Source organism: Xiphophorus hellerii, chromosome 4 (genome assembly GCF_003331165.1).
Source record: "Xiphophorus hellerii strain 12219 chromosome 4, Xiphophorus_hellerii-4.1, whole genome shotgun sequence".
In the NCBI taxonomy this organism is placed as follows: domain Eukaryota; kingdom Metazoa; phylum Chordata; class Actinopteri; order Cyprinodontiformes; family Poeciliidae; genus Xiphophorus; species Xiphophorus hellerii.
Window position 1 is genome coordinate 35195776 of NC_045675.1, and position 25786 is coordinate 35221561.

The 25786-nt window shown below is 38.2% G+C and overlaps 1 protein-coding gene and 1 long non-coding RNA gene across 3 annotated transcripts in view; one reads left to right on the forward strand and one right to left on the reverse strand.

Moving 5' to 3' along the window:
• Positions 1-25786, reverse strand: part of efl1 (elongation factor like GTPase 1) — a 35339-nt gene that overhangs the window by 876 nt on the left and 8677 nt on the right. For both annotated transcript variants that reach the window (XM_032560301.1, XM_032560302.1), the window contains exons 10-22: positions 23853-23989; positions 23604-23726; positions 19287-19386; positions 15210-15328; positions 14417-14571; positions 12430-12565; positions 11518-11649; positions 10901-11048; positions 7321-7450; positions 6992-7118; positions 6578-6782; positions 5933-6429; positions 4214-4398 (exon numbers count right to left, since the gene is read on the reverse strand). In XM_032560301.1, the coding sequence (XP_032416192.1) occupies positions 4214-4398; positions 5933-6429; positions 6578-6782; positions 6992-7118; positions 7321-7450; positions 10901-11048; positions 11518-11649; positions 12430-12565; positions 14417-14571; positions 15210-15328; positions 19287-19386; positions 23604-23726; positions 23853-23989 (2194 nt within the window). The remainder of the gene's footprint in view (positions 1-4213; positions 4399-5932; positions 6430-6577; positions 6783-6991; positions 7119-7320; positions 7451-10900; positions 11049-11517; positions 11650-12429; positions 12566-14416; positions 14572-15209; positions 15329-19286; positions 19387-23603; positions 23727-23852; positions 23990-25786) is intronic.
• Positions 1472-25781, forward strand: LOC116718410 (uncharacterized). The gene is made up of 3 exons (XR_004338928.1): positions 1472-1486; positions 3602-3609; positions 25454-25781. It is a non-coding gene; the product is annotated as an uncharacterized LOC116718410 (long non-coding RNA).

Here is a 25786-nt window from a genome sequence, read left to right on the forward strand (position 1 = left end):
TTTGTTTAGAGGACTGTAAGGTAAACATCAGCAGACAAGGAAGTTTTTTGGAAATTGTAGTTGCTACCAACTGGTTCCTTTTAAATGGGTTCAAACTGTGTCAGGGATTCCCCCAGTGTAGTATAAACCTATAGGCCCGCCATGCTTTACTAGCCACCCGCCAGGCCAACCGTTGCTTGTTTTTGTTTTTAGAAAAATTAAGAATACAAAAAAATATATATATTATTTTTTTTTTTACAATAAATCCGTATTGAAAGCATCTTTGTTGCTCTGAGCGTTTCACCGATGGACCAAATTTATTCCTAAAAGATAAGTTTATAGTTTATGCATTTAAAGCCGGGAGAGCAGAAAAATCACACAGCTGGCGCCTCTGCGCGTTGCCTTTCCACTTTGCCTCGCGTGCTGCCGCTACTTGATCTCTGAAGTTTCCCTCAGTGCAGATCGTGTGCTTCTCCTTTCACTCAAACTGGACACAGGCTGACCTGTGTGGATATGTACATCAAACCCCTGTATGGAATTATTTTTCTTTGGCGAACTCCACATGAAGGTAAGAGTTTAAAACAAACCGCGTTAGCTCTGGTTGCACAGCTCTACATGAACCGCAGGAGTAACTTGTAGTCATGCTTTCAGAGGTGCACGTTGAGGGAGTGGTGAGAATGATTTATATTTGTGAACAAAGAATTATGTAGAGCGTTTATATATCAAAACGCTGCCCAGTGCCTGACTCTGTCCTCCCTGTAAAGTTAATGTCTGTGTTCCAGGTTGGCTGGTGTGTTAGTGGTTAATGAACCAGCGCTCTTTTGCTCTCGGTGAAGACAGACGCTTTTTTCCTCTGCTCCCTCCCTGCCCTGCTTGCTCTGTTTTTTGTCTTTTTCTATATTTTTGGAGCCTTTCTTTGTACATCCTCTGAATTTACAAATTATGGATCTGGTCAACTGGTTTCTCAATGCAATTGATCAGATTTTCTCAACGAGAAGACTGGGCACAAGAGAGTCCTCTTGTCCTCCGAGGCCACACCTGGCTGGATTCACCCTGGATTTATTCATGACAACAGGATTTCTGCTGTTTGGAGCTTGCGGTTACCTGGCTTATTGATAAATTTGTGATGGACTTGGCCGAACTAGCAAACACTCAGACTGTTGGTGTGGACAGAGATACAAGTTGGATGCGAGTCTTGCTGAGACTCACAGCCCAGCTGAGCTGCGGAGTTTTCGGTGGAATCTTGAAGAAGATTGATGGAATCGATCCTGGAGAAGTTTCCAGTTTCGGCTCAGTGGAATGACCAAACTAATGTGGATAATTGGGAACTGAGATGTATCGGAGAGACTTTAGGGAAGATTGATTTAGATACCCGACCTAAGACATTCTGTATCTGAATTGGCTTTCCCCATGTTGCCTTGGAAGGGCTTCATATTTCCAATCTCCTTGAATATATGTAAACATAACGCTTCTTCTCACCTTACCCTGCTGTGGACTTTATGCAGCTGTGGAGCTGAGAACTCCCAAGGACATTTTTCGATAACATCTTAATCGGACTTCTGCCAGGAGGCTGAGCGACTTGGTTTCATGGCCCTCTGATGTCACTGCCTTCACTCATGTCTTTGTTTTGACCTTTGTTTTGTCTGAATGTTGCCATTTGCCTTTTTTATTTTATTTTGTTAGAAACTGTGGAGTACTCACTTTTAACCCAGAAAAGGAATTAGAACAAACTTAGAATCCAGAAAAACATCTTAAAGAAGAGGAACATTTAGTTTTTATTATTACTTAGAAACTGTGAAGTACTCATTACTTTTACAAATTTAGAGCACACTTAGAAAGTCTAGAGAATACTTACTTATATTTATCTCCCAACCCTGAACAGGAGTATCTAGTTTACATACTTAAGATCAACATTAGATTCTTTTTCTTCTTTTGCTCTTTCCTTTGGTTTGTTGTTTTATTTGTATTTCCTTTTAATTCATGTGAAGCACTTTGTATTGCCTTGTTTCTGAAAATGTGCTATATAAATAAAATTACCTTTACCTTTACTAACCACTCATCATGCAGGTTCAGCCCGGTGAGGAGCTTTTGCACTCGTCTCGTAGCCGTGCTTCACGCTGGTTTTATATTATTTTATTATTAATTCTATTATTATTTTCCTGGTTACATGAAAAATCAAATGCTTTGTCCACTTAGTCAGCCAGAGTTAATCCGCGGAGATCTGAAAAACTCGTCCCTAAAAGCTCGGACCAACCAAAACAGTTTCTATGGCGCTTATTAAAAACTCAACAGACATGAAATGGAAGAGCTACTGAAGCCACATTAGCAGCATTGAATCAAATCTCTACAGACAGTGCAGCAGATTTAACTCACCATGCAGGGCCATTCCAAGGCTGCATGAGGCCTGGAGCAGAATTTGACTTGGGGGCCCCTTTTGTTGCTAAAAACATCAGCACCTCTAACAGCTTCTGTGTTAGATTTAATCTGGGAGAGGAGGACTAGTTTAATTGGTCAACCTAAAAAGCAATAAGTTATAATTGCAGTTTATTAATTTGTATTTGTGAACAAACAAATCAAACTCAAAGATTAAACTCACAGCATCAGATTGTTGCTATGGTAACAAAACAATCTAACTATAAAGATGGGTCTTTGAACTTTTATAAAGTAAACTTGCCAGCTCCATAAAATCTTACATTTCAATGTTAAACAATTTAAAATCTTTTAATATATGTATGCTGAAACCATTAAATCAAATTTAGCAGCATTGATAATCTCAATAAACAAATGTTACATTTATATATCTGTCTTAAAATATTAGAATTTATGGGACATCTGGGGGCCTTATGGAGCTGCTGACTTAATTTGGATTAAACAGAAGTTCAAATAATTGATATTAATTTTGTTTGTATTTTTTCATTTGTTGTTTTTAAGACTCATTGTGGGTTTAGATAGCATTTCACTTGTGGTTTTTTCCCTTAACATATAATTACCAACTAATATTTTTACATTTCCTGTCTACTTAACATCTTTTAATACAAAAACATGATAAACCGCCTCAGCACCCCGACTACCGGGCTTAGCAAGTTTTCTGGGGGAAACCCTCATAACAGAGAAACAGCCTTTATCCAGCAATGTATTGATGAGAATCAGCTAAACAAAGCTAAACCATACATAACATGTTCACACTCTGTCTGGCTCCTGTTTTATATAAGTAAAACCTGCGCAGTCCTGTTAGCACCAGTGTTATACAGATGCCAGATGAATACAAAACACATCAGTCTTCAGTGTTTTTGCTTAAAGCTTCAATTCTAATTATCCCATAGCATGATCCACTAACCCTTACAAGAAGATTTTGGAAACATGTGGAAGTTAAGGGAATGTCTGAGATAAACATACCTGCTCTGCAGCCAATTCTATGTAAGTACTACTTACATATTTTTTTTGATATTCCAAGTTTCTGTAATTTTTTGTCAGAAAAGCCAGTTTGTTGATTATGACAGGTGAAAGCAATAAAAAGTTAAAACATCTGAGGGGATGAACACTTTTCTAGGCACCATAGATTTGTTTGGTGGCCAGGTAAAGTGGGGATTCTAATAATTCTAAACTCCTTCCATTTTCAAAGAATGAAGAGTTCACCATATTTAGGATGTTCAGATTGAACAAATTGTTTTTGTATCTTGCATTCAATCTGGTACAGGAAGCATACAAGTCATTGCGCTGACTTGATATCGTCGCCTTCCAAAACCACTTTGTCAATAAATGACCTGGACCATTATTTTAGAAAGGTGACAATATTCTGGTTTCTTCTCTAATAAACACAGTCAGCTGTGACACCTTGAATAAACAAGTGTGTTCCATTTCAAATCACATTCAATCAACTAAACTTTTTATAGAAGGACTCCCACAAATGTGCAAAACAACATCAATATGAGTTGGAAGTCAACACCTACGTTCTATTTTGACTCTCAGAACAAATGCTTGTCTAAATTTACAAAATTTCTAAAACCGTGCTTTTACTTTGATACTCTCAGCTAGCTTGTGTTGAACTTTTTATGAGAAAATTAATGAAATGAGTTTTAAAATAATTTTGACTTGGCAAAAAGTGTGGGGAAAAAGAGATATGAATACATTCTGATGGTACTGTATAAAAATGATCAAATAATGATCACATGGCTTTTATAGCAGAGGATAAACAAATTCTGGCTTTTTATAAAAGAATGGCTAAAGAGTTCACCTCCCAATGGCTGAAAACCAGCTGTGGACTGGCCAGTCCACTTGTCCTCTTGCGGATCTCATCAGCAAATCCGAAGCTCTCAGCCACAGGAAGAACAGCTGTGATGATAAACATATCTGTCCCTTCTTTCATCTCTTCATGGAGGACTCGACCTTCTCGCTTTCCAAGTACACCATAAACCCGGCCTTATGAAGGAGAAACAACAAGCAAAGTTAGGGTAGCAACTGCTGAGATCATCCAAAAAAAAAAAAACAGTATGGCAATTTTATTTACGTAACATTTTCAGCAACAAGGCAATTTCAAGTGCTCTACATGATTAACAGGAAAATAAAACAGGAAACCAGCAAAAAACATTGCTTCACTGCAGTGAAGTAGGAAAAGCGATGACAGGGCATAAAACAGACGAGACTTTATAAGGTTCCAGTTGGTGTTAATCAAAGGAAACTCTAAGCAAATAGGTTTAAGAATTAGATTTATTAGTTAGTTTGTTCTTTGTCGCTGTACACATGTTGCCATGGCTACTTTTGCATCCAAAAAACATGAATGCCAGAGTAGTTTCTCAGGAGAAGGTTTTTGATGCACTCAAAATAAAAAGCACTCACGGAGAGTTTTCTGGTTTCAAAAAGAGCCTTTTTAATGCTTGTAAGATTAACAGAAATATTCTCAGAGTTGACTTCATATAAAAAATTTAAATATAAACATTAATTTTGTGGTAGAAAAAGTGTTTGACGCCTCATTTAATCTCTGTAAACAATTAGATCAACCACAGAAGCTGCTTTTGCTTGTTAATCATAGCAGGAGGCTAACCAGACGAGGAGGCCCTAAGCAATAAATAAAGAAATAAGGAAACAAAGCTTTTTTCAGATTGGCCTAAATGATGAAACATTTCTTAAAAGCTACGAACTATTTATGCAATGATGTATTAAGTGATAGGTATTTTCCTTTCGAACCTAAATAAAAGAAAGAACCACAGACAACGTATATGAATTTTATGTAGAGCTTTTGCAAAAGGAGAACGCTCTATCAAAACCTCTCCTCCGATCAGTTCTACAGAGCGTTCTGGGCTGCCCTTACAACGGCTCCTGTTTTTATTGTCAAACAAGGACAGGCAAGGGGGCAGTCAGGAAAAACAACAGAGGTCGTAAAGCTTCTAACCCAAACATCTAACAACCCAGGTCCAGATGTGATATCTGATCAAAGGTCTGAGCCCGGTTCAAATCTCGGTCAATACTGTCAAGAAAACAAAATACGACTGCTCACAGGTAGTTACTAAATTAGGAGGTGTTCTTGCAAAAGGGTTTAAAGTCTGAGAAACTCAGTGTTATCTATTTCTCGTAAAGTTGAACAGACAGTAGTGACCTCCAGGTCATTTAAAGAAGAGAACACTTTAAACAGAAAATCACAAAGATCTATAGACTTAATGTGAACTAGAGTAAGAAAATAAAATGATAATACCTAAAAATCTCTAACATTAAGAAAAATACACGGGGCGTGCTGTGGTGGCGTAGGGGATAGTGCGACCCACGCTTGGAGGCCTTGAGTCCTTTACGCGGCCGTCGCGGGTTCGATTTCCGGACCCGGCGACATTTGCTGCATGTCTTCCCCCCTGTACTGCCCCCTTTCCTGTCAGCCTACTTTCATATAAGGGACACTAGAGCCCACAAAAAAAAACCCTGGAGAGAAGAGAAAAAAAAAAAAGAAAGAAAAATACACCCTTACCCAGCACCTCAGCAGTTGCCATGATCTCACAAGTGTACATGGCTGCCATCAGTCTCTGGGGCTGAGCCTGGAAGGCATGCCGGCATGCCTCCTTCATGGCCGCGATCAGCTGGCCAGAGACTGGCCCATAGCAGTCCACAGAAGAAGCATCCATCTTTCGCTCTGCTATCACATCTTCACTGTTTCCATGTGAATTGACATCATGCAATGCTTCAGGGGATCCAGAGTCCTCTTTCAAGGTGTCTGGATTTTGTGAAAAAGCTACAGACTCGACATCCCACCTCTCAACCGAGAAGCAAACTCCCATCAGGGGTTCTTCACACATGGGACCAGACAGGGTTACAAGTTGGAAACCACTGATGATACTGTTATCAAAGTCTCGGAGTGGAGAAGCTGGAGCTCTAACTTGATCATTACTGTGTCTCCACTCAAGACACTGCCACACTGATGGTCGGCTGTAGTCTTTAATGCTGTTCAGAAGAATGTTGGGACCATACCTGAAAACAAACACAAAAACCAACCAAATTACCAACCCCATGAAGTAATATTAACAGAAAAATGCTGCATGAATTTGCACCATCATTCATAAAAGCTGAGACTGTTTGGAAATGGTTAAATCTGATCAGGAACGCCACCAAGACTGACCTCCGAGGCCCAAAAGCCCAGATCCGTTCCACAGCGTTCCGCCACTTTCTTCCCTGCAGCAAGCTCTGAAGATGGTCTTTCAGTTCTGCAATAGCCTCCAGGGTCCTGAGATTTATGTCCATGGCTCTCCCCTCCCTGAGGGATGAGTTCATCAGCTCCAGAGTCCGAATTACCTCAGAGTTTTTCTCCAAGAGAACAGTCACCTCTGTCCAGAAAGACAAGACAGCTGAGCTGAAGTCATCAACAAGTTAGTAGCCAGTAAAAATGCATTCAAACTTCAAACTCACTGACACATACAGTGCATCACTGTTCAAGTTCCTTCATGTTTTTAACCTCAAACATCAAATACCACTTTATTCATTTAAAGGAATTCAAGCCACACTTGGACTAAGTTAGTGTGTGTTGGTGTGTTACCTTGTGGTAATGGGATGGCCCGTACACAGACAGTAGCAAGTCTGTTAGGAGTGGTGAGGGTAACAAGACCATCAGGATCCACATGCTGGCAGTCAGATGAACGACCCTGAGAGAGTTCTTCTTTCACCTAAAACACAGCCAACTGTAAGCTGGTGGTTATTTCCGCTGCTCATAATGAGTCAAAAGCTTTCAGTAATTTATGACTGAATCAAAGAAAAAGACTCATTTACTCCTCGTATAAATTTCTTCAAAGTTTCTTTGAATATCTGTAAAAGATAGTGACTCTGTCTTCATTCTGAAAAACATCAATGTTTTCATGGCTGACTCACCTGATGAATGACAGCAACTTTTTGTTGCTTGCCAAGTTCCTCATTCACCATATCCACCTTTGGAGGTCTCACCACAGTTTCTCTGAATGGAATTATGGGCTTAGACACACTAATCTCTATCTTGGCAAACCTTCAGAGACAAATTAGACAAAGTGAAGAAGTAATTAGTGCTATACTGACTCCTGTATTATAAAATCTATTCAAAACTTTCTACAATTAACACAAAATATCCAGTGTAACCTTCAACAAAATGCACAACTTACTCTTTCCAGTCAGTCTGCAATGTATGTATATTATTTGATATTAAGCAGTAGTTCTACACTGTCAAATCTGTTTTGGTAAAGTTAAAAAAAAGAAAATGCTTGTGACTTTGATTGAACTTCTTTAGACAATCAAAATAGGCCAGTACTTGAGCAGTACTTTTTCACACAGAGCAGATCAAAACAGTCAACTTAAGTGAAGTTTATTAGTTTAGCACATTTCAACAACAAGTGCATTAAAACACAATACAATAAACAAATAAAACCTTACACTGCAGTGGCAAAATAAAGCAAAGTAATTAAAAGTTGTGTCAAGTAAAGGGGAGCTAAAAGAGAGAACTTAAAGAGTACTTAAAAATTAATATCTTAAAATAACAAAAGATTGTGTGAATTAAAAAATGAATTAAAAAATATCATTGTGACTGCCCTACAGTTTAAACGGACTAAGAAGCAGCATTACTTCTGGATGATTACAGCAATACTTTGGTTAGTCTAATAATCAAAGTAGTAATCATGTTTGATGTATCTATAATCAGAGATAACATATAACTGCAATCAAAGATCACTGATGTTGTGTTGGAGGTAGACAGCAGGGGAAAGGTTAGGGGAAAAGGGGAACCAAGGAGGAGAGTGTATTGATCAGTAAACAGATGGACGACCCAAAGGAGGAATTCAGACTGCTGAGAGAAGAAGAGTGAGAGGGGTAAAGGATGGGGTGACCTTTGAGCAGCCCTGCGAAAAGAACACAGACACCAGACATAATGTCTCCAAGGCAAAGGTGGATCTGAGATAATCTGCTCAAGCAGACAGCCAATGAAATAAGTATTGTCAACAGTGCTAGCCAGGAGGTTAAAGGTCAAATCCACCTCCTCCTAACCCTAACCCTCCTTCTAGTTAATCAGCCTATGGAATGAAGAGAGGTGTGATGTTCAGATGAAGGTCGTTAACTCTCCTCTATTATCCAGCTAAAAAGATTCTCTATGAATTCTGCTGTGGTTTATACTCTGTTTATACTAGTTTAGGAGACTAAACTTGAGGTGGGTAAATAGCTGGATTAAGTATTAACTCTCTCACGAGAAGGAAGGGGGTACCTGTGCAACAACAACAGTTGCAATCTGGACTGTTTTAATCAAAGGCAGCTCTGGGTTTTAGCCTTGATGTGGATGAACACAGTGTATCAGCGGTTCTATTGTTTTCCAGAAGTTTCTTTCCATAGAAGCTGAATGCTGCTTCTCCATGTGTGGTTGTGGTTCTGCTAGGAATGCAGAGAAGAACCAGAACCAGAAGACCTGGGAGGTCTTGAATCTTGATGCAACAGATCTACTGTATTTTCTATGTATTTTGGTGCTAAACTGTTCAGTGATTTATAAACTAACATCAGTATTTTAAAGTCTATTCTCTGAGCTGTAGGGAGATTGTGGAGGAACTTTAGAACTGGGGTGATGCACTCTATCGTTCTGCTTTTAGTGAGAATGCCAGCAGCAGTGTTCTGGATGAGCTGTAGCTGGAGGATTGATTTTTAAGGCAGACATTTGAGGACTAAAGATAAATGCATGGATAAGTTTCTCTAGACCTTGCTGGGACATTAGTCATTTCTAGGGAACCAAAATTAGTTTAACATGTTAGCCTAAATATGTTGTAATTTTCCTATTAGCTAAATAATTGCTGTTTGTGATACGCTAAAACTCATAATTGTCATGAGTTGGGGTTTGAAGTGGTGAGGATGGACATGGCAGGACGCAGGTATGGAGAAGAATGATGGTTTGAGTTTGATATTTTTTACTTTATAAAAATATTACATTACTGTTCAGTTATAAAGCACCTTAAATACCTGCAGTACCAAATATGATACACAAATTTTAACACGATTTAAATGTAATATAACCAAAACATTTCTAATTAATTGTGCATTATTTCAAAACATAAAACATTAATTTAAAAAGGTGAATAACAATGCATTTATTATTTTTACTGTAAGTTGTCTGAAATTGGCAAAGACTTTCCTGGAAAATGCTTATGACCAATCTCATGCAAGAAGACATTTTGAAAAGAAACAAAAAGAAAAGCTGTTTTTCTGCCTGCAGTGCAATGACAATCCAGTAGATGGCAGAATACAAGTCTCAAATTTCTGTATATACAAGAGGTTGTTTGGGTAAGTACTGGTCATGGTGTAAAAACAGAGACCACACAAACTTAGGTATCATACATGATACCAATGGCGATAATGTGTTTTTCTGAGCTGTCTTGAAAAGTAACATAAGCGCTAAGACGCTCACGCCGGTTTTACAATTGTGGAACAGAGTAATGCTGCTGCTGTGTGGAGCTGCACAGGTGTGTGTTAGAATCACGGCAGCAAACCAGCAAAAGGCAAAGAACTTTGCACAGTTTATCCCTCAAGCTAACAACGAGTTGAGTAAAGCTGTTGGATTGTTTTTAACCGTGTTCGTGGAACAACAAGGAGATTCAGAGTTTGAGAACAAAGACCATGAGCAGCAGAATATTTAGTTAAAAGCTGACAAAGATAATCAGGAGCATGGCCATGAAATTCTTTCTTTTGCCTTTTCATATTTACATTGTTTAACTACAAAGGTTTCTTTTATGATTTATCCTCTTTAATGAGGATAAAAGACTAGGTTTATCCTCAAACCAATTCTGTAAAAGAACAACAAAAAAACCTAAATCTGTTTTTAAATGTTTAATATTAGTCTATTAGCCTAATAGCATAATAGGACTTAATCAATTATGCTATTAGGTTAATGATTTGTTTTCCTTAGTTGCTCAAAAAACTTTTAATTAGTAATTTAATTACTAGACCTTTCCAAAATTTGGGGGTCCAGACCCCTGAATCCCTGGGATTTCCACTCATGCTGCTAACCCTGAATCTCCTGGCAGGACACCAACTACATACCACTGCATCGCGTAACAGAGTCTCTCTGATTGGTTGATGCTCAGTGTCCAGCACTACGCCACATAGACTTTGAATGTAACCCAGATGATCCTAAGACCCAAATTGGGTTTGGTCTGATATGCAGCATTAGTCGCTCTGCTCCCCAAATTTGGAATTCACAGCTCCTCGATCTACGAAACATCACCTCCTGTCATTGTTTAAATCTGGTCTGAAAACACACGTTATCTTATTTCTTCTTAGTTCTTTTTTTATTGCACTTCTATTCCAATTGTTCCTTTTGTTTTATATTATTTTTTACTGTACAGCAACGTTGAGTGTCCTCATTGGCACTTTTAAATGAAATGAACAATAAACATAATATTATTATTAACAGAAAAAGTGGAGGGAAAAAGATGTGATAAAACATGCTCACCTCTCTCTGAGGTCATCTAGACAGCGCTGCAGGTGAACTTCTCCAGCAGTGACCAGAACATGCTCTCCTGTTTCCTGTATCAGAACCTCAACACATGGATCTGCCTGGTTCAACAAACGCATCCCAGAAACCAGCTTTGGCATCTCACCTACAGCATACATGTGGAAAACGTTCATTTTTATTGCCATTGCAGTCAATGCAGCAGGAGTTCATTTCTTCTGGTTTAATAATTTAACTCAGTTAAACCCAAGACGTTGATGATTCCAAAGCTAAATCAGCCACTTAAAAAAGTAAGGCTTCATTCAGGCCTGGTGTTAAGCTTCCTGCAGGTTCAAGTTTAATAACATCAAATGAAGAACATCAAGGATTTTCAGTCAATGAAGTTAGTTTTTACCAGAGAGGGCACTTACAGTTTCTAGAGCAATTTTCAAGTGAGTATGACAAGCTGGATATCATAACCCTCCACCCCTAATCTCGCTCCAATAGTTGTTATGCAAAAGGACAACAACCGCATCACACCACAGGTGAAGTCAACAGGAAATGTGGAATGGGTGGAAACCAGCAGATATTGTCTCCTTAAAAGGTAAATGACAAACTAAATGTCTGGTGAAACCTACTTGGATGTTTTGGCTCTACAGCAACCCGTACAATGGGTGCAGCTTCAAAGTTGAGTGGGGTGAAGGGGGAACAAGCAAGGGACGCTGACAGGGTAGCTGTCTTTAAGACACAGTCCTCCAAACCTCCAATGCCTGAAAAAAGATGACAGAAGATGGGCAAATGCTGCAATAAACAGAAAGGTTAGGAAGACAAAGCAGAAAAATCAAGTGTTTTTTTTTAAATTGGATGATAGCAGCCACACCCTAACCCTAACATTTTCAGCTGTCATTTCTGTCTAAAACCTTGAAGGAGCTACAGGGAGATACCAAACAAATACTCAGCCCCTGTGGGCAACAAGTCTTTTATAGAGAAAAGAGCTCAGCTTCTGGCGCTGCCTCAGGAGATGGAGAAGCATCTTCAGAATGGAACAGAAAACAAATCCATGAAGAATCAATAGGTGGTTGTATCCCAATAGAAAGCATTTGTGAAAATTGCTCAGACTTTAAGGAAAATCTGTATTAGCAATAGATTTTACTTGAACTGCCAGACTGGCGACCTGTCCAGGGTGACCCCGCCTCTCGCCCGAAACGTTTGCTGGAGATAGGCACCAGCGACCCCTCCCGACCCCACTAGGGTGTTAGAAAATGGATGGATAGATGAATTGTACCACTTCTTACATTTTGTTAAAAATATGGAGAGCAAGACAGAGAGAATAAAAGCCCCCCCCTCACAAACTGTATCAACAGAAGAAGTTGGTGCTGAGATGGGATTCCTTTTTTTTTCTTGGTGCAACAAATGGTGTTTCTCGGGTGGAAATAGGAAAATCTAGCGCTGGTTTAGCACAAGAAGGCCCAAGTAAATGTGAAGAGGTCTGAAGTTTTTCCAAATACAGTGCAGTCCTGATAAAAAGGTACATAAATGATCAAATCTACCCATAACATTTCCAGCAGGGATTTCCTCCAACTCTTCAAGCTCTCGGCCCATAAGCAGGTAAAGGTTTTCCACGGTACAACAGGACAGATGAGGTACTTCCGGAATACAGTCAGATGTACTGGATCCTTCTGGCAGCTAGAATGAAAAAATAAGACTATAACATGTTAGAAAAAACGGCACAGTGTTTGTTTTTTTGTCATGACTGAAAAGGAAAATCTGTTAATGAGCAGGAATAAAATCCAGGTAAAATCCAGCAGCATAGAAGGCATCTACCTCCATTTTGGCTTAGAAAAGGCTGAGAACATGGCTAATAATAATAATAATAATAATAATAAAGTATAATAATAATAATCATAAAGTATAATCAAGAAGAAGCGATGGGGTATAATTAAACACAAATGTACCTGAGTGAAATCAGCTTTTCTCATTTTGGATACCATCTCATGGTATTTGCATCATTTAGTTTCAGAACTAATCCGATGCTATTTGTGTCATTTTCAAGTAGTTGTATTTCCTTGTAGCTTATTTTCAGATTTGAAATGATCCTTGTTTCTTGGTCCCCATCCCTTGGTCCAAATGGAGACCAAAGTTGCAACATATGTTACATTTTTAGCTGGTGTGGTTCACTTTCACACTGCACTGTATCAAACCTGTCCCCACCTCGCCTGTGGTGGGGAAGTAATTGTAATAGAAAAATTCATTTTTAACCTTATTTCCTCTTTGATGTAAATGCTGAACGCCTGACCTGACAGTTGTCTTAAAAACCTGACGTGTGTGGAATGTAGTTGGTACCCCTGTTTTACCCTGCACTCATGAGTAACTGACAAAGCGGAATTAGAAGTTTCTCCTGAAATCCTTATTGGCTCTCTTTATGCCATAAAACCGTCCCCTCCAAAGAGGTGAGGGACAGTTCATGAGGAGGGGGTAATGATTGTATCTGTGGTCCATTTGGCAATAGAGATAAGATCAGACTTTGGCTGGGGCTTTTTTCTGCTCTGGCTATATAACCATGTAATGAGTGTCGTTAAGGGCTCTTCTCCTGACTGCGTTCAGTGAGACGGGTCTTTGAACGCTTTTGCCTTCGAATAAAGACACTTAAAGACAAAGATGAATCTTTCTCTTATTATTGAAACAGATTCTCATTCTTTGTTAAATGAAACTTCCATAACATAACCTTCACAAAATGTAAAGAAAAATGGACTAGCGTGAAAGTGGCAAACCAGAGTATGCCACTGTTGTTTTATCCGCATCACAGTTTGATTGTGCATTCACATTTCCCCAAGTGAACCAGGCTTTCTGGGCAAATTAACTAGAGTTTGAGTAAAGCAGACTAAACACGGCTGGTGTGAAAGCACACTACGTCGCCTTGGATGAAAATTTCTGTCAACTACAGAAAACTATCTTTACCGGCATTTCAGAAGTTCAGTATCAATTTACACTGAGGTATTACAAATGTCAACCTTACCACAGTGGTTCCAGCACAAAGCTAAAACTAGGCGTAGAGCTGGTCCCAAACTGGTTGTTTTAAAACACCAGGAAGAGACAGTTTGGTTTTCCACACCCAGAGAGCCATCTGGAAGCAAATCTCCATTACATCTCTACTAAATGCTTGATCTTTGCTCTTTTGGCTCAAAATAGACTGCAGCATGTCTTTTTGCCCGAGTACACATGCCTTAGAACTACTTCCAAAACTGTTTTTAACCGGTTAAGCCCCTGAGTACATTTCTGAGAAGCATATATGAACAGCAGAGCATACTGAAGTGATGCATATCCTTTCAGATCACCTAACAACATTAAAATACATGACAGCTTATGAAGCTGCCAACAGCAGCAGTTCTGTACAGTTCTATGTGGGGTAAAGACCTGACAGCATGAAAAACCACACAACTCACATATCCTTACATCAAATCGTTTTACCATATTTTTTATTGCTCTACATACTTTAGACAAATAATGGAGATGTAAAACAGGGAGTGTAAAGTTTACCAGACTCAGGCCCTGAGCAGGATCATACTTTGGTCCCAGAACAAAAACCCTTTGACCTTTCTTGACTGTCCCACTGTAGATTCTTGCGAATGCTATGAAGACCTCCTTCTGCTCCTCTTCCTCCTCTGGTTTTAGAGGCAGACGTGTCATAGTAGCTGACAGAAAACAAAAAATCATACAATATATATATTATATATTTTATTCTAAAAATATTAATATTTTTGCTTAAAAAAACATTAGACTGTTTGGACTGGATTGCACAATAAAACATGTCCAATTTATGATAGACTGGGAAAATATTTTCTTCAGGAAGACCAATGCTTCACATTAAGATGTGATTAATAACTTCCTGTTATGAATTACTGAAACTTTTAGTTAAAGAATATTTCTACTTTTATGTTCAATGCTTTTCTTTATTATTTACTGATATTTATAACATATCGTATAATCTTAAACCTGAACAACCTATTATTTAGCTTCTACCTGAGGTGCACAGTTGTTTTTAATTTCTGTTAAAAGTAAAAAAAAAAAAAATAAAATCAGTTCACTCGTGCTTATCCCGGCCTTGTTTTCATTGGTTGTCAGCTAGTTATCAGCTCACATAACCCAACCATTTCTTCATCCTCTGTCACACAGACAGATATTTAGGCTGAATTGTCCTGAAGACTGACCACAACTATTGCAGACTGATGCAGATTTTTCCCGACTGGGAATCGGGCAAAAAATGGAGCAAAAAAAAGAAAGAAAAAAAAAATCATGTTATGCCTCCCCAGTTATAACTGTGCCAACTGACCTTCTCCTGGAGCACTACATGACCGGGTGGCCCTCTCAAGGCTCTCTGCAGCCAGTTTCTCAGCATGCCTTTGTCTTGCCACTTCCCTACGCTGAGTAATCTCCTCCTGGTTTAAAGGCCTGAAAACAAATAGGTGAAGAGTAAATACAGGAGCCTAACAGCGAGTGATAAATTCAATATATTAGATATAAGAATGTCTCTTCACACTGCATTTCTAAAATAGTACTATGACTATCGAGTATACGGCTTCACAGTTAACTGAGTGTTAAATTATTTCATCTCATTCCTTGGAAATCTACACTCTAAATACACAAAAAAAGTATTTTAGCACAGGGGAGAATGGCCACTTAGACTGTTTCTACTCAGTAACAGGCATCTGTTCAGAGATGCCAAATGTTTAGACACACAACAAGCACCACTGATCTTTGAATATTTAGGGGTGGAGTCATCAGCATGACTCCACCCCTAAATATTGAGGTGGAGTGAGTACAGGTGGAGCACTCACATTAATTTCAATTCCAGTTTTGTTTATTTAAATAGGGCAACAAATGTCAAAAAAGTCAATCCAATCATACATATATTCCAGTTGATCCTAATTATTAAACAAAGCATCAAGTTCAGTTTATTATTTAGAGTAATTTCACAATTTTCTATCAAATGAAACCCAGCAGATTTAAGTTAAAGTGACATGCTACTTGAGTGTTCAGAAACATGGGATTATTGTACCAATATGTCAAAAATCCGATAGAATACGGTAGCAAAATATAATAAAATAAAATAAAAAATATTTAGTATATAGTTATAATTATTCAATGCCCTAACTAGTCAACATATATTAAAATATAATAAAACAGAACTTTTTCTTAAAAAAAATAAAAATATGGATAAATTCTATTAACTCAAATTCACATTTCAGATCTCAGATTGTAGTTTTCTTTATAAATTGCAACATTTTTATTGTCTTTGTTGCTGTGTTTGTTTTTTCATATTTTCTATTTAAAGAAAGATTTGAAGCGATTGCTGGACTTGTTTGCTGCCATCCGCCACGTCACAGTTTTCTGGTCTGTGAATGGTCTTGTGACAAGAATCCAGAGATTAAAGATAAAAACAAGTGGTTATTAGATTTTTATATTAAGATAGAAAGTATTCATTAAAAACAAATGTTTCTGTAGTCAAAATCAGATGAGGAGAATTTAACATAGATTGAATATCAGAAACATAAAATGATTCAGGCAACAAAAAAACTGACTAATTTTTTCACACTCCTAGAAAGTCACTTCATCCAGCATTGGTTTTCAATCACAAAAAAAGAAACAGCTCAATTTCATTGTTAAATTGTGTTTTAAAACAGAAAATCAAACAACCACTTTTTGCTAGAGTATGTAAACAATAACATCATGTACAAATGTAACCTGGACAGGAAGTGTATCTCAGCTGTATAAACTCAAAATCTCTTCCAGGTTTTTACAGATAACGGCTGTAAAATAAACAGAGGAAAAACTTGTCTTGCTCTGACTTCCTGCACTTTCAGCAAGTTTGTCAGCTTTTCTCTTCTTTTATTCTGAACTTTGCTCCAAGCCAGGGTTAGGGTTAGGGTTAGTACCCTGGTACTGTACCCTAGGGTACCTCCAGATAAAGAGAGTATGATGGGCTAAATTTAAATGTTGCATTTCAAAATACAAACGCATAAATCTCAAAGCAAATAAAACAACAACTTATACCCCACAACACCGTATTTAAACACAAGCTTGCATTTAAAACGCAAGCTTCAACTCCAAATCCTGCTGCAAATACAAAAACCCAAGAGTAAGTAAATGCAACTGGCAGCTCAAGCACTTTGAATTGCCTTATTGCTGAAAATGTGCTGTCAGTGATTCTTGATTTTTTAATTATTTTTTAAATATTCCTCGAGCTTATGTATACAAATATGACAAATAATGTTTTGGAAATGTAAAGATGCTAAGGTGCAGGCTCCCAGCTGCAACATTTTATTTGAAAATAAAATTTTTAATGGACCTGACCCAGAACTTTGTCATCACCATCTGACAAAAATAAATGTAAAATTATTTTTTAATGATCCTATTAGTGATATTTTTACTCAGTTTTACAGACAAATACTTCTCAAGAAACAAAAGAAATAAAACAAAAAAACAACATAAAGTCCATCTGACAGAGTTGACAATGCATGACGGAGTTGACGCAGAACTGAAGATGGTGACAAACTAGTGAGTAAGATGAAATACTTGATACATGTTAAGTAATGTCATTCATGTAAAATACATTAAAATGATTTAACTGCACACAAGTGCGATTTGTCAACATTATCACTGAAAGAGTCACACAATCAGTTAAAAATTCTCATAGTGTTGACATCTGATAGAGTTGACAAAATGCCAAAATACCTCAATTTATATTATGTTATTCTGAAGGAGGCCATATTGTAGCTCATCAGGTCCATGAAATCTTTACAGTACACTAAAATTGAGCATTTAGTTCACGAAATTTCATCAAAGTTTTGTAAATTGTCATTTACTGCGTTGACACATTATGGTTGTGACGAGCAACTTAGGAATAAAACAGAAGAAAACCCTAAAGAATAACATAAGCTAACTAAGGAAGCTAAGGAAGAGAAAGGAAGAGGTCATGGGGTCCTCAGAAGTTCTGATGCCCCCCAATAACGCCTGATTTTTTTTACATTCTCTTTATGTCTGACGGTGTTGACAAAAACTTGGGACAAATTTCAATGTAGTTGGAAAATATATAAAAATAATTTTTAATTCAATTTATTGATACTTTAGAATTATTTATCTGAATATTTGTACTTAATTGTCATAATATATTATTTTAGTATTCCTTTAATTGTTTTAAACTATTACAATGTTTTGAGTTCTGCTCCTGGACAAGGGCTTCTACAGACACCATCCACCTACTACATAGGTTAAAATAAAAAATATTCAGCAAACACCATGAAAACATATATTGTTGTGCTCACATGGCCCCAGTTAGTTTAGTCAGATATTTGAAGAAATATATATTTTGTGTATATTTTATTCAAATTTTGTGGTTTATCCATAGGACCTGTTTTGTCCCTCTTCTCAAGAATCACTGGCTATATAAATACAGTTTACCTTGCCAGTGGTTCCCAAAGTGTGGGACGCACCCACTAGGGGCAGCACAGTGCCATTGCAGGGAGGGCACTGCAAGCGGTATGGATGAATGAAAAAAACAAAAAAAAGTTACATAAAAGTGTTTCACTGTAAAGATGGTTTGTAGTTTGTTTCGTTGCAATCTGAAGTGTGAAATAAACTTCAGAGGAGTTTGAAAACAAAATGTGTGTATATGTTTATGTATGATTGAACGATGCGTGTGCCCAGTTGATTTTGTTTTTCTCTTTTGGGGGGATTTTATTGTAATCTATAGGGGGGGCCCAGAAAATCTTTGGGAACCACTAGCTTAGCTGACAGGCCAGACTAGGTAAGGTCAACATTAACCAGAGAAGCCGCCAAGAGGCCGGTGGTAACTCTGGAGGAGCTGCAGAGATCTGCTGCTCAGGAAGGAGATCAGCCAAACACAAGCTTTGTTCTAGACATTGTTCCATAAAAAACAAATATGTGTCAGCTAAGATTTTGATACATAAGGCTCAGGGTGAGCAAATCACAGAATGACTGAGAATAGTGAAAAAAAATAAACTAACAACAAAAAAAAAAACCCTCCTTACTTCTGAGTCTGATTCTGCTAGAAATTACTTTCAACTTGTCCTGCTCAGGATGCAGGACTGAACACTCAGACTCTGTTTGTACCAGAATTTTATGAATTTGATTTCTATTTTACACCCTGACTCTACAATGACTGTCACACCCCTACCTAAGCTTCCTTTCAATCTATAAATGTATATATTGTCACATCAATAAAACCTCACCCAACCAAATACCATATTAAATACTAACAGTTACACGTTTTTTTATGGGCAGAGCTGGATGACATACAGTACAGACCAAAAGTTTGGACACACAGTTGTGTCCAAACTTTTGGTCTGTACTGTACATCAACACTACCCAGGTTATTGATCACATTTACCTCTGTCTCTTCTGAGGCAAAGCTTTGGTGTCCACAGCAAACATTTTGGACACAAAAATGATGACTGGGGCATTTATCTCACTGGAACACTGGAGGAAAGCTGAAAAACAACCCAAATGGGAAAACATTACATCCAAAATCTCTACAGGCAGAAAGAAGGTCACTGTTAACATTGTTAAAGCTGCAGTATATAGCTTTAACAATATGTAAATGTTTTTTTTACATATTTGTTGAAACTGTAACCATGCCGTGACAGTGTGGTATGAGATGAAAAATATGTGAAAAAATAATAAATAAATAAATAATATTCTGTTGTTACCCATACAGAACCGACCGAGTTTTGTCAGTGACAAAATCCAGCAGTGGAGTGTTGAATCCCAGTGGGACTCAACACTCCACTGTTGAGTGGAGTCCACTGTCTAACATGAAGACAGTGGACTCATGTAGTCCACTGTCTTCATGTTAGTCTTCATGTTAGCCTGGTTACAATCTCCAGCAACAATAAAAACACTCTCTGGGTATATGGATTGTCTGTCAGTGATGGCATGGTGTTAGTACTGGGTGGGATGTAGACAGCAAAAATGATAACGGTGGTGAATTCCTGGGATAGGTAGAAAGATCTGCATCTCACAATCATGAACTCAATGTCCACAGAGCAATGACTGGAGACCAGGGTGGCATTGTTACACCAGCTGTTGTTAACGTAAAAACAAACGCCACATCCCCTGATTTACCAGTAAGAACATGGCTCCTGTCAGCTCTATAAGTTGCTAGCCCATCCAGGCTGATGGCATTATCAGGGACAGATGGGTTTAGCCAGGTCTCGCAGAAAATAAGAATGTAGCAGTTTCTTGTTTCCCTTTTGGTGGTTAAATCCAGCTTCAGGTAGTCCAATTTGCTTTCAAAGGATGGTAAGTTAGCAAGCAAGATGGAGGGAATTGGCAAATGGAAAGGAATAGCTTTTAACTTAGCTGTAAGTCCACTGCGACACCCTCGCTTTTGTTTTCTTCTCTGCATGGGCTTGGGCTGTTAGAAGATTCCGCTGCTGTGTAGTTAGCGTGGTTCAACTGATCTAACTTATCTGACTGACTTAATAGTCCAAGGCTTTGTAGAATGGTCCATGTCTTCAAACTTATGGAGTCCATAAATATTTGAAAGAAATGTTTGAAAGCAAGCAGAAGTTTGGAGTACAAGTATTTGAAGTTTTGAGAACAAAAGACATGAAATCCTGCTTTCAGACTGAAAATGTGTGCTCTTGAATTATGGCAGAAAAATTCCCTGCACATCAATGTAGTAATTTTTTTTTAAACTTGTGTTGACAGTTAGTAGCATCAGTATTGCTTTATTGAGAATAAAACATTGGCTTGTGAAATTTGTATGTCATAGCATTTTGTTTATTCTTAAAAAAAGAAAACAAATATCCTAAGTCTTCTGGAAATACTTTTGGAATATTTACATGTGAGATCTTGGTCAAGATAAAGTTACAGTTACACCTTTATCCCCCAGTAAGTGGGATAAAGTTTTGTCTTACCTAGGCCATTATGTTACATGGGTCAGTGCTGTGAATTCACTAGCGGTGCACCGATCGCAGTTTTCTGGCCGATTGCTGATTATCAATCGTTAGAAACCCTGACCTGCCGATTCCGATTTTGCTCTATAACATTTTTGGTCTGAAATGTCACTGAAAATTGCTTTTGGCAACAGTGGGGTGACTATTGTTAACTGCAACCATGCAGACATGACCTGGTGGGCCAGTCTCAATTTGGCATCAGTCAGACCTCTCTCACAGCAGAGCAGAAGAGGACAGTGGCTGACTTTCAGACCTTTGCTGAGGTAGATAAGATTGGCTTCACATGTAAGTATCGGCCGATCACAGATCTCCCAAAATAAAGAAAATCTGTGCTGATAAATCAACTGGCCGATAAGTTCACCGCTCCCCCAAAAGAGCTTGCTGCTTGATTTTGTGTTCTTAGTAAAAATATTGTAGAGGTAGTAAAAGGTACTAAATTCAACTCTGGAATTTCTGTATAAACCCTGATTAACGTTCCATGCCTTTTTGCACCTCCCTTTCTGTGTGTGTTCAATACTTTTTCTATGTCATTTCACAATATTACACACATTTTGCTTTGGTTTCTTCCTATATATGGATTACTTAGGTTCATATATAGGATAGGATTACCAACATTGGGTGAAAAGGTCTTGTCAATAGCACCTTTAGAAATATGTTTACTATGAAAAACTGCTGTGTTAAAAACTTAACATTGTTGGTGTGGAATCCAGATAGGTAAAGTTTCACTGCTGTCAGTTGCTATGGCAACGAGTCTACGTGTAGCATAGCTGACACAGAAAGCGAGAAAAAAGTGGTTTTGAGTTGTTCTTTAATGGTTTTTCTGCAATATTTTATTGCGCATAGCGCTGAATTAACAACATCTACATCTCTAGGTTTCATTATGTTAACAGGTTAGTTCTACCGTGGCAGCGTGGCTACAGATGGTAAGTAAACAAATCGGCTTTTCTCATCAGCACATTTGTGAAATTTCTGCTTGTAAACAATAAGATAAGGTAATTTTTATTTATGTACCACGTTTTCAGCAACAAGGCAATACAGGAAGTGCTTTACAGGAATTAGAAGGAAATACAAACACAATAACATACTAAAGGAAAGAGCAAAAGAAGAAAAAGCTAATAATGTTGATCCAAAGTAAATAAACTAGATACTCCTATTCAGGGTTGGTAGATAAGTATAAGTAAGTATCCTCTTGTCTAATTCCTTTTCTGGTTTGAATAGGAGTCTAAAAAGTAGTTGCTAAGGTAGTTTTTCTGGGCTCCAAGTTCTAATCCTTGTATGTTATCAGCTGATGAATGCTGTACGGGTAAAGGTTTTACTGCTTTTCCTAAAATTGCAGTAGAATTTTTATTTTTGCCCATGTTCTCTCTGCCATCTGTTTGTGTTGCAGTTGGTGATGTTATTTAACTTATGTTAGTAGCAGCGGTCTTCAGGCGCCAGAGAAGCACAGCTCTGAGGTTAATAGTGTCAGTAAGGTCTGCTGCCTGTCAGCGCTACCAATCGCGTTGCTGGTGATGATGCTTACTGTTGACGTGTGACGGTAGTACTTGTGCTTATAGCTGAGCTAGAAGTTGCATCTCTTCGTGTCGCATCAAAAAACGAAATAGGGATCTGCTCCCTTGCGCAGGAATCCGCAGCTAATGAATGGTAGATGCTCCGCTCAGTTTGATTTGATCACAGTCACAAGGTCATGTTTATATATTTTTCCTGCATATTTTACAAAGCGCTTCTCTGTCACCTGGTTATCGAGCCAAAGTCATGAAAACTTACATTTTCTCATGGTGAGGCGCAAAATGACTCGCTAGTCCCAACACGTTAAGCGCTTCCAACACTACGCATGAGCACAGCAGATCGGACAGCCGAACCAATCGAGTCTATCAACGTCAGATCAGGTCCTGGGAGTAGTTATAATTTTTAATACAGATTTTATAGGTAAACGAACTTAAAACAAAAAGTCAGCATCAATGTGAAATTCAAAATATATTGAAGGGGTCATGAAATTATTTTTTTTAACAATTAACTACCAAGTCAAATTCTATTTGTTACCCTTTACTACCTTTTGCTGGCCTTAATTTGAGCTAATTTAATTTACTACCTTTTACTACCTTTCACTACCACGCAGAAACCCTGGTCAATACAGCAGCTGAAATCTATAGGTCATCAGAAAGTCATTCTGGCCTTTGACACAGTGTACATGAATTTCAACTAGTTCAGTCAAAACTGATGATGTGTAAAGGAGTGAGTTGTTATCAAGGTGTCACACAAGGAACATCTCATGATGGGTTAAAGCAAAGAAGCTTTGCAAACATATTGTTGCAAAACAATCTGATAGCATTAGTTACAAAAGGATTTCTAAATGCTCGAGTTAGAAGTGGAAGGAACATGATACCCGGCCTAATTTTTGGATGACTACTTTTTTACTTTTCTTGAATGGTATTGCTTTGAGTAATGTTCCTATTAATCCCAACTCTTCTCATGTCTTTAAAAGCATTTTTTTCTCTATAAAAGCCAGGTTATCTGTAAATGCTGTTTTAATATGCTGTATTCATTCTAGAGACCACTTATTAATAAATGTAACCTTGCCATTTTTAATGTAAAAAAAATTAAATTCTTGTATTCTTTTTCTATTAAATTTTCACACACAAAAAATATCAGAAGGCCATTATAGTATGAGATGAATATAATGCAGAAGCTTCACTACCTTAAATTGTGTGTGTGTGTGGGGGGGGGGGGGGGGGGGGGGGGTGCACCTGTCTTCAGTTCTTGCGTCCTTTCAGGCAGTGAATCAAATCGACGGGTTCCAACACTCATCAGCTTCTCCACTTTCTCTGCTGTCATCTCTAAAGGACTGGGAAGCTTCTCACACACCATTGCTGGAGTCTTTGTTAAAGCAAACTGAAATCAAAATGTTCACCCAACTTTGGAAATGCTCCAGTGAGGCAGACTAACATAAATAGGGAACAGTTGAGGTAGGATCAGAGATCAAAAGAGGAGGATACAGAGGACAGCCTTGGAAACTGGTAGCCACTGGTTACAGATAGCAAAGAGGAGAACTTTTGGGTCAGAGTGACGCAGGTCCCTTGTCATCACCTTTATCCCAAGTGAGGTCATCACCTTTTCCACTTTCTGCTTGTCTCTGCTCACACAAACATAACAGACATTTTCACATGATACCATCCAGGAGCTTTGGAGGCAAAAAGGTTCAGCTGTCCTATTTGACTACTCTTCTATTTCAATAAAACAGGTAGATTAAAAATGGCAATCTGTCCCAAAGTATAGGAATAAAGCAATTTAGTGCTCCTCAAACCCTTGGGCTTTATCATCAACTTGTCTGTGGTTACCTGCAAATAACTTCATGGACCTAGTATGTAAGTACCACAGCTTGGGGCAAACTGACTGAAAAGCCCTGCCCCCTTTAGTTCTCAGCAGTACACGTGGAACAACCAAGAGATTCAGAGTTTGGGGACGAAGGCTGCGAGCAGCTCAGAATTTAGTTAAAAGCTGACAAAGACAATCAAGAGCCTGGCCATTTAAACCTCAATACGCAAGTACAAGAACTTTGAAGCCAGATGTATGACTCATTCAAAATATTTTTTCTCATCTTCTTTGCCTTAATGTTGACTAATAAGGTTGGAGGTTCACTCTACCTGAGTTACACTTCTGCAAAGGGGGGGAACGATCATGTCCACTGTGGACATGTCTCTGGCCTCATGCTTTCTAAAACAGACCTGACCTCATTGTATTTTCCTACAGTGAGGAAAATAAGTATTTGAACACCCTGTGACTTTGCAAATTTTCCCACTTAGAAATCATGGAGGGGTCTAAAATTTTCATTTTAGGTACATGACCTCCCCTAAAAAAATCTGAAAATCACAATGTATAATTTTAAAAATAATTTATTTGTGTGTTACTGCTTCAAATAAGTATTTGAACACCTGTGAAAATCAATGTTAATATTTGGTACAGTATTCTTCGTTTGCAATTACAGAGGTCAATTGTTTCCTGTAGTTTTTCACCAGGTTTGCACACACTGCAACAGGGATATTAGCTCATTCCTCCACACAGATCTTTTCTAGATCAGCCAGGTTTCTGTCCTGTCGCTGAGAAACACGGAGTTTGAGCTCCTCCAAAGATTTTCTATAGGGTGTAGATCTGGAGATGGACTAGGCCACTCCAGAACCTTGATAAGCTTCATATGGAGCCACTCCTTGGGTATGCTGGCTGTGAGCTTCAGGTCATTGTCATGTTGGAAGATTCAGCCATGACCCATCTTCAATGCTCTAAAGGAGGGAAAGAGGTTGTTCCCCAAAATCTTGCTATAAATGGCCCCGGTCATCCTCTCCTTTCTTAGGTTCATTGATATGTTTTTGTTTATCTTCTTCCATTTTCTAATAATTGCTCCAACAGTTGATCTTTTTTCACCAAGCTGTTTGGCAATTGCCCTCTAACCCTTTCCAGCCTTGTGAAGCTCTACAATTTAGTCTCTGGTGACTTTCAACAGCTCTTTGGTCTTACCCATGTTTAGTAGTTGGAGTCTTACTGATTGTGTGGGGTGGACAGGAGTCTTTATTCAGTTACAACCTCAAACCGGTGCTTCTAGTTAATAAGTGGAGTGGAGGTGAACCTTTTAGAGGACTAACAGGTCTTTGAGGGCCAGAATTTTGCTGATTGGCAGGTGTTCAAATACTTATTTGCAGCAGTAACACAAATAAATTATTAAAAAATCACACATTATGATTTCAGGATTTTTTTAGTTCATGTCTCTCACAGTGGGCATGCACCAAAGATGAGAATTTCAGACCCCTCCATGATTTTGAAGTGGGAGAACGTGAAAAGTCGTAAGTTGTTCAAATACTTATTTTCCTCACTGTATTTCTTTAGGTAAAATTCCTATGGTGTCATTACTAACAGCTGGAATCTGACATTTAACTCA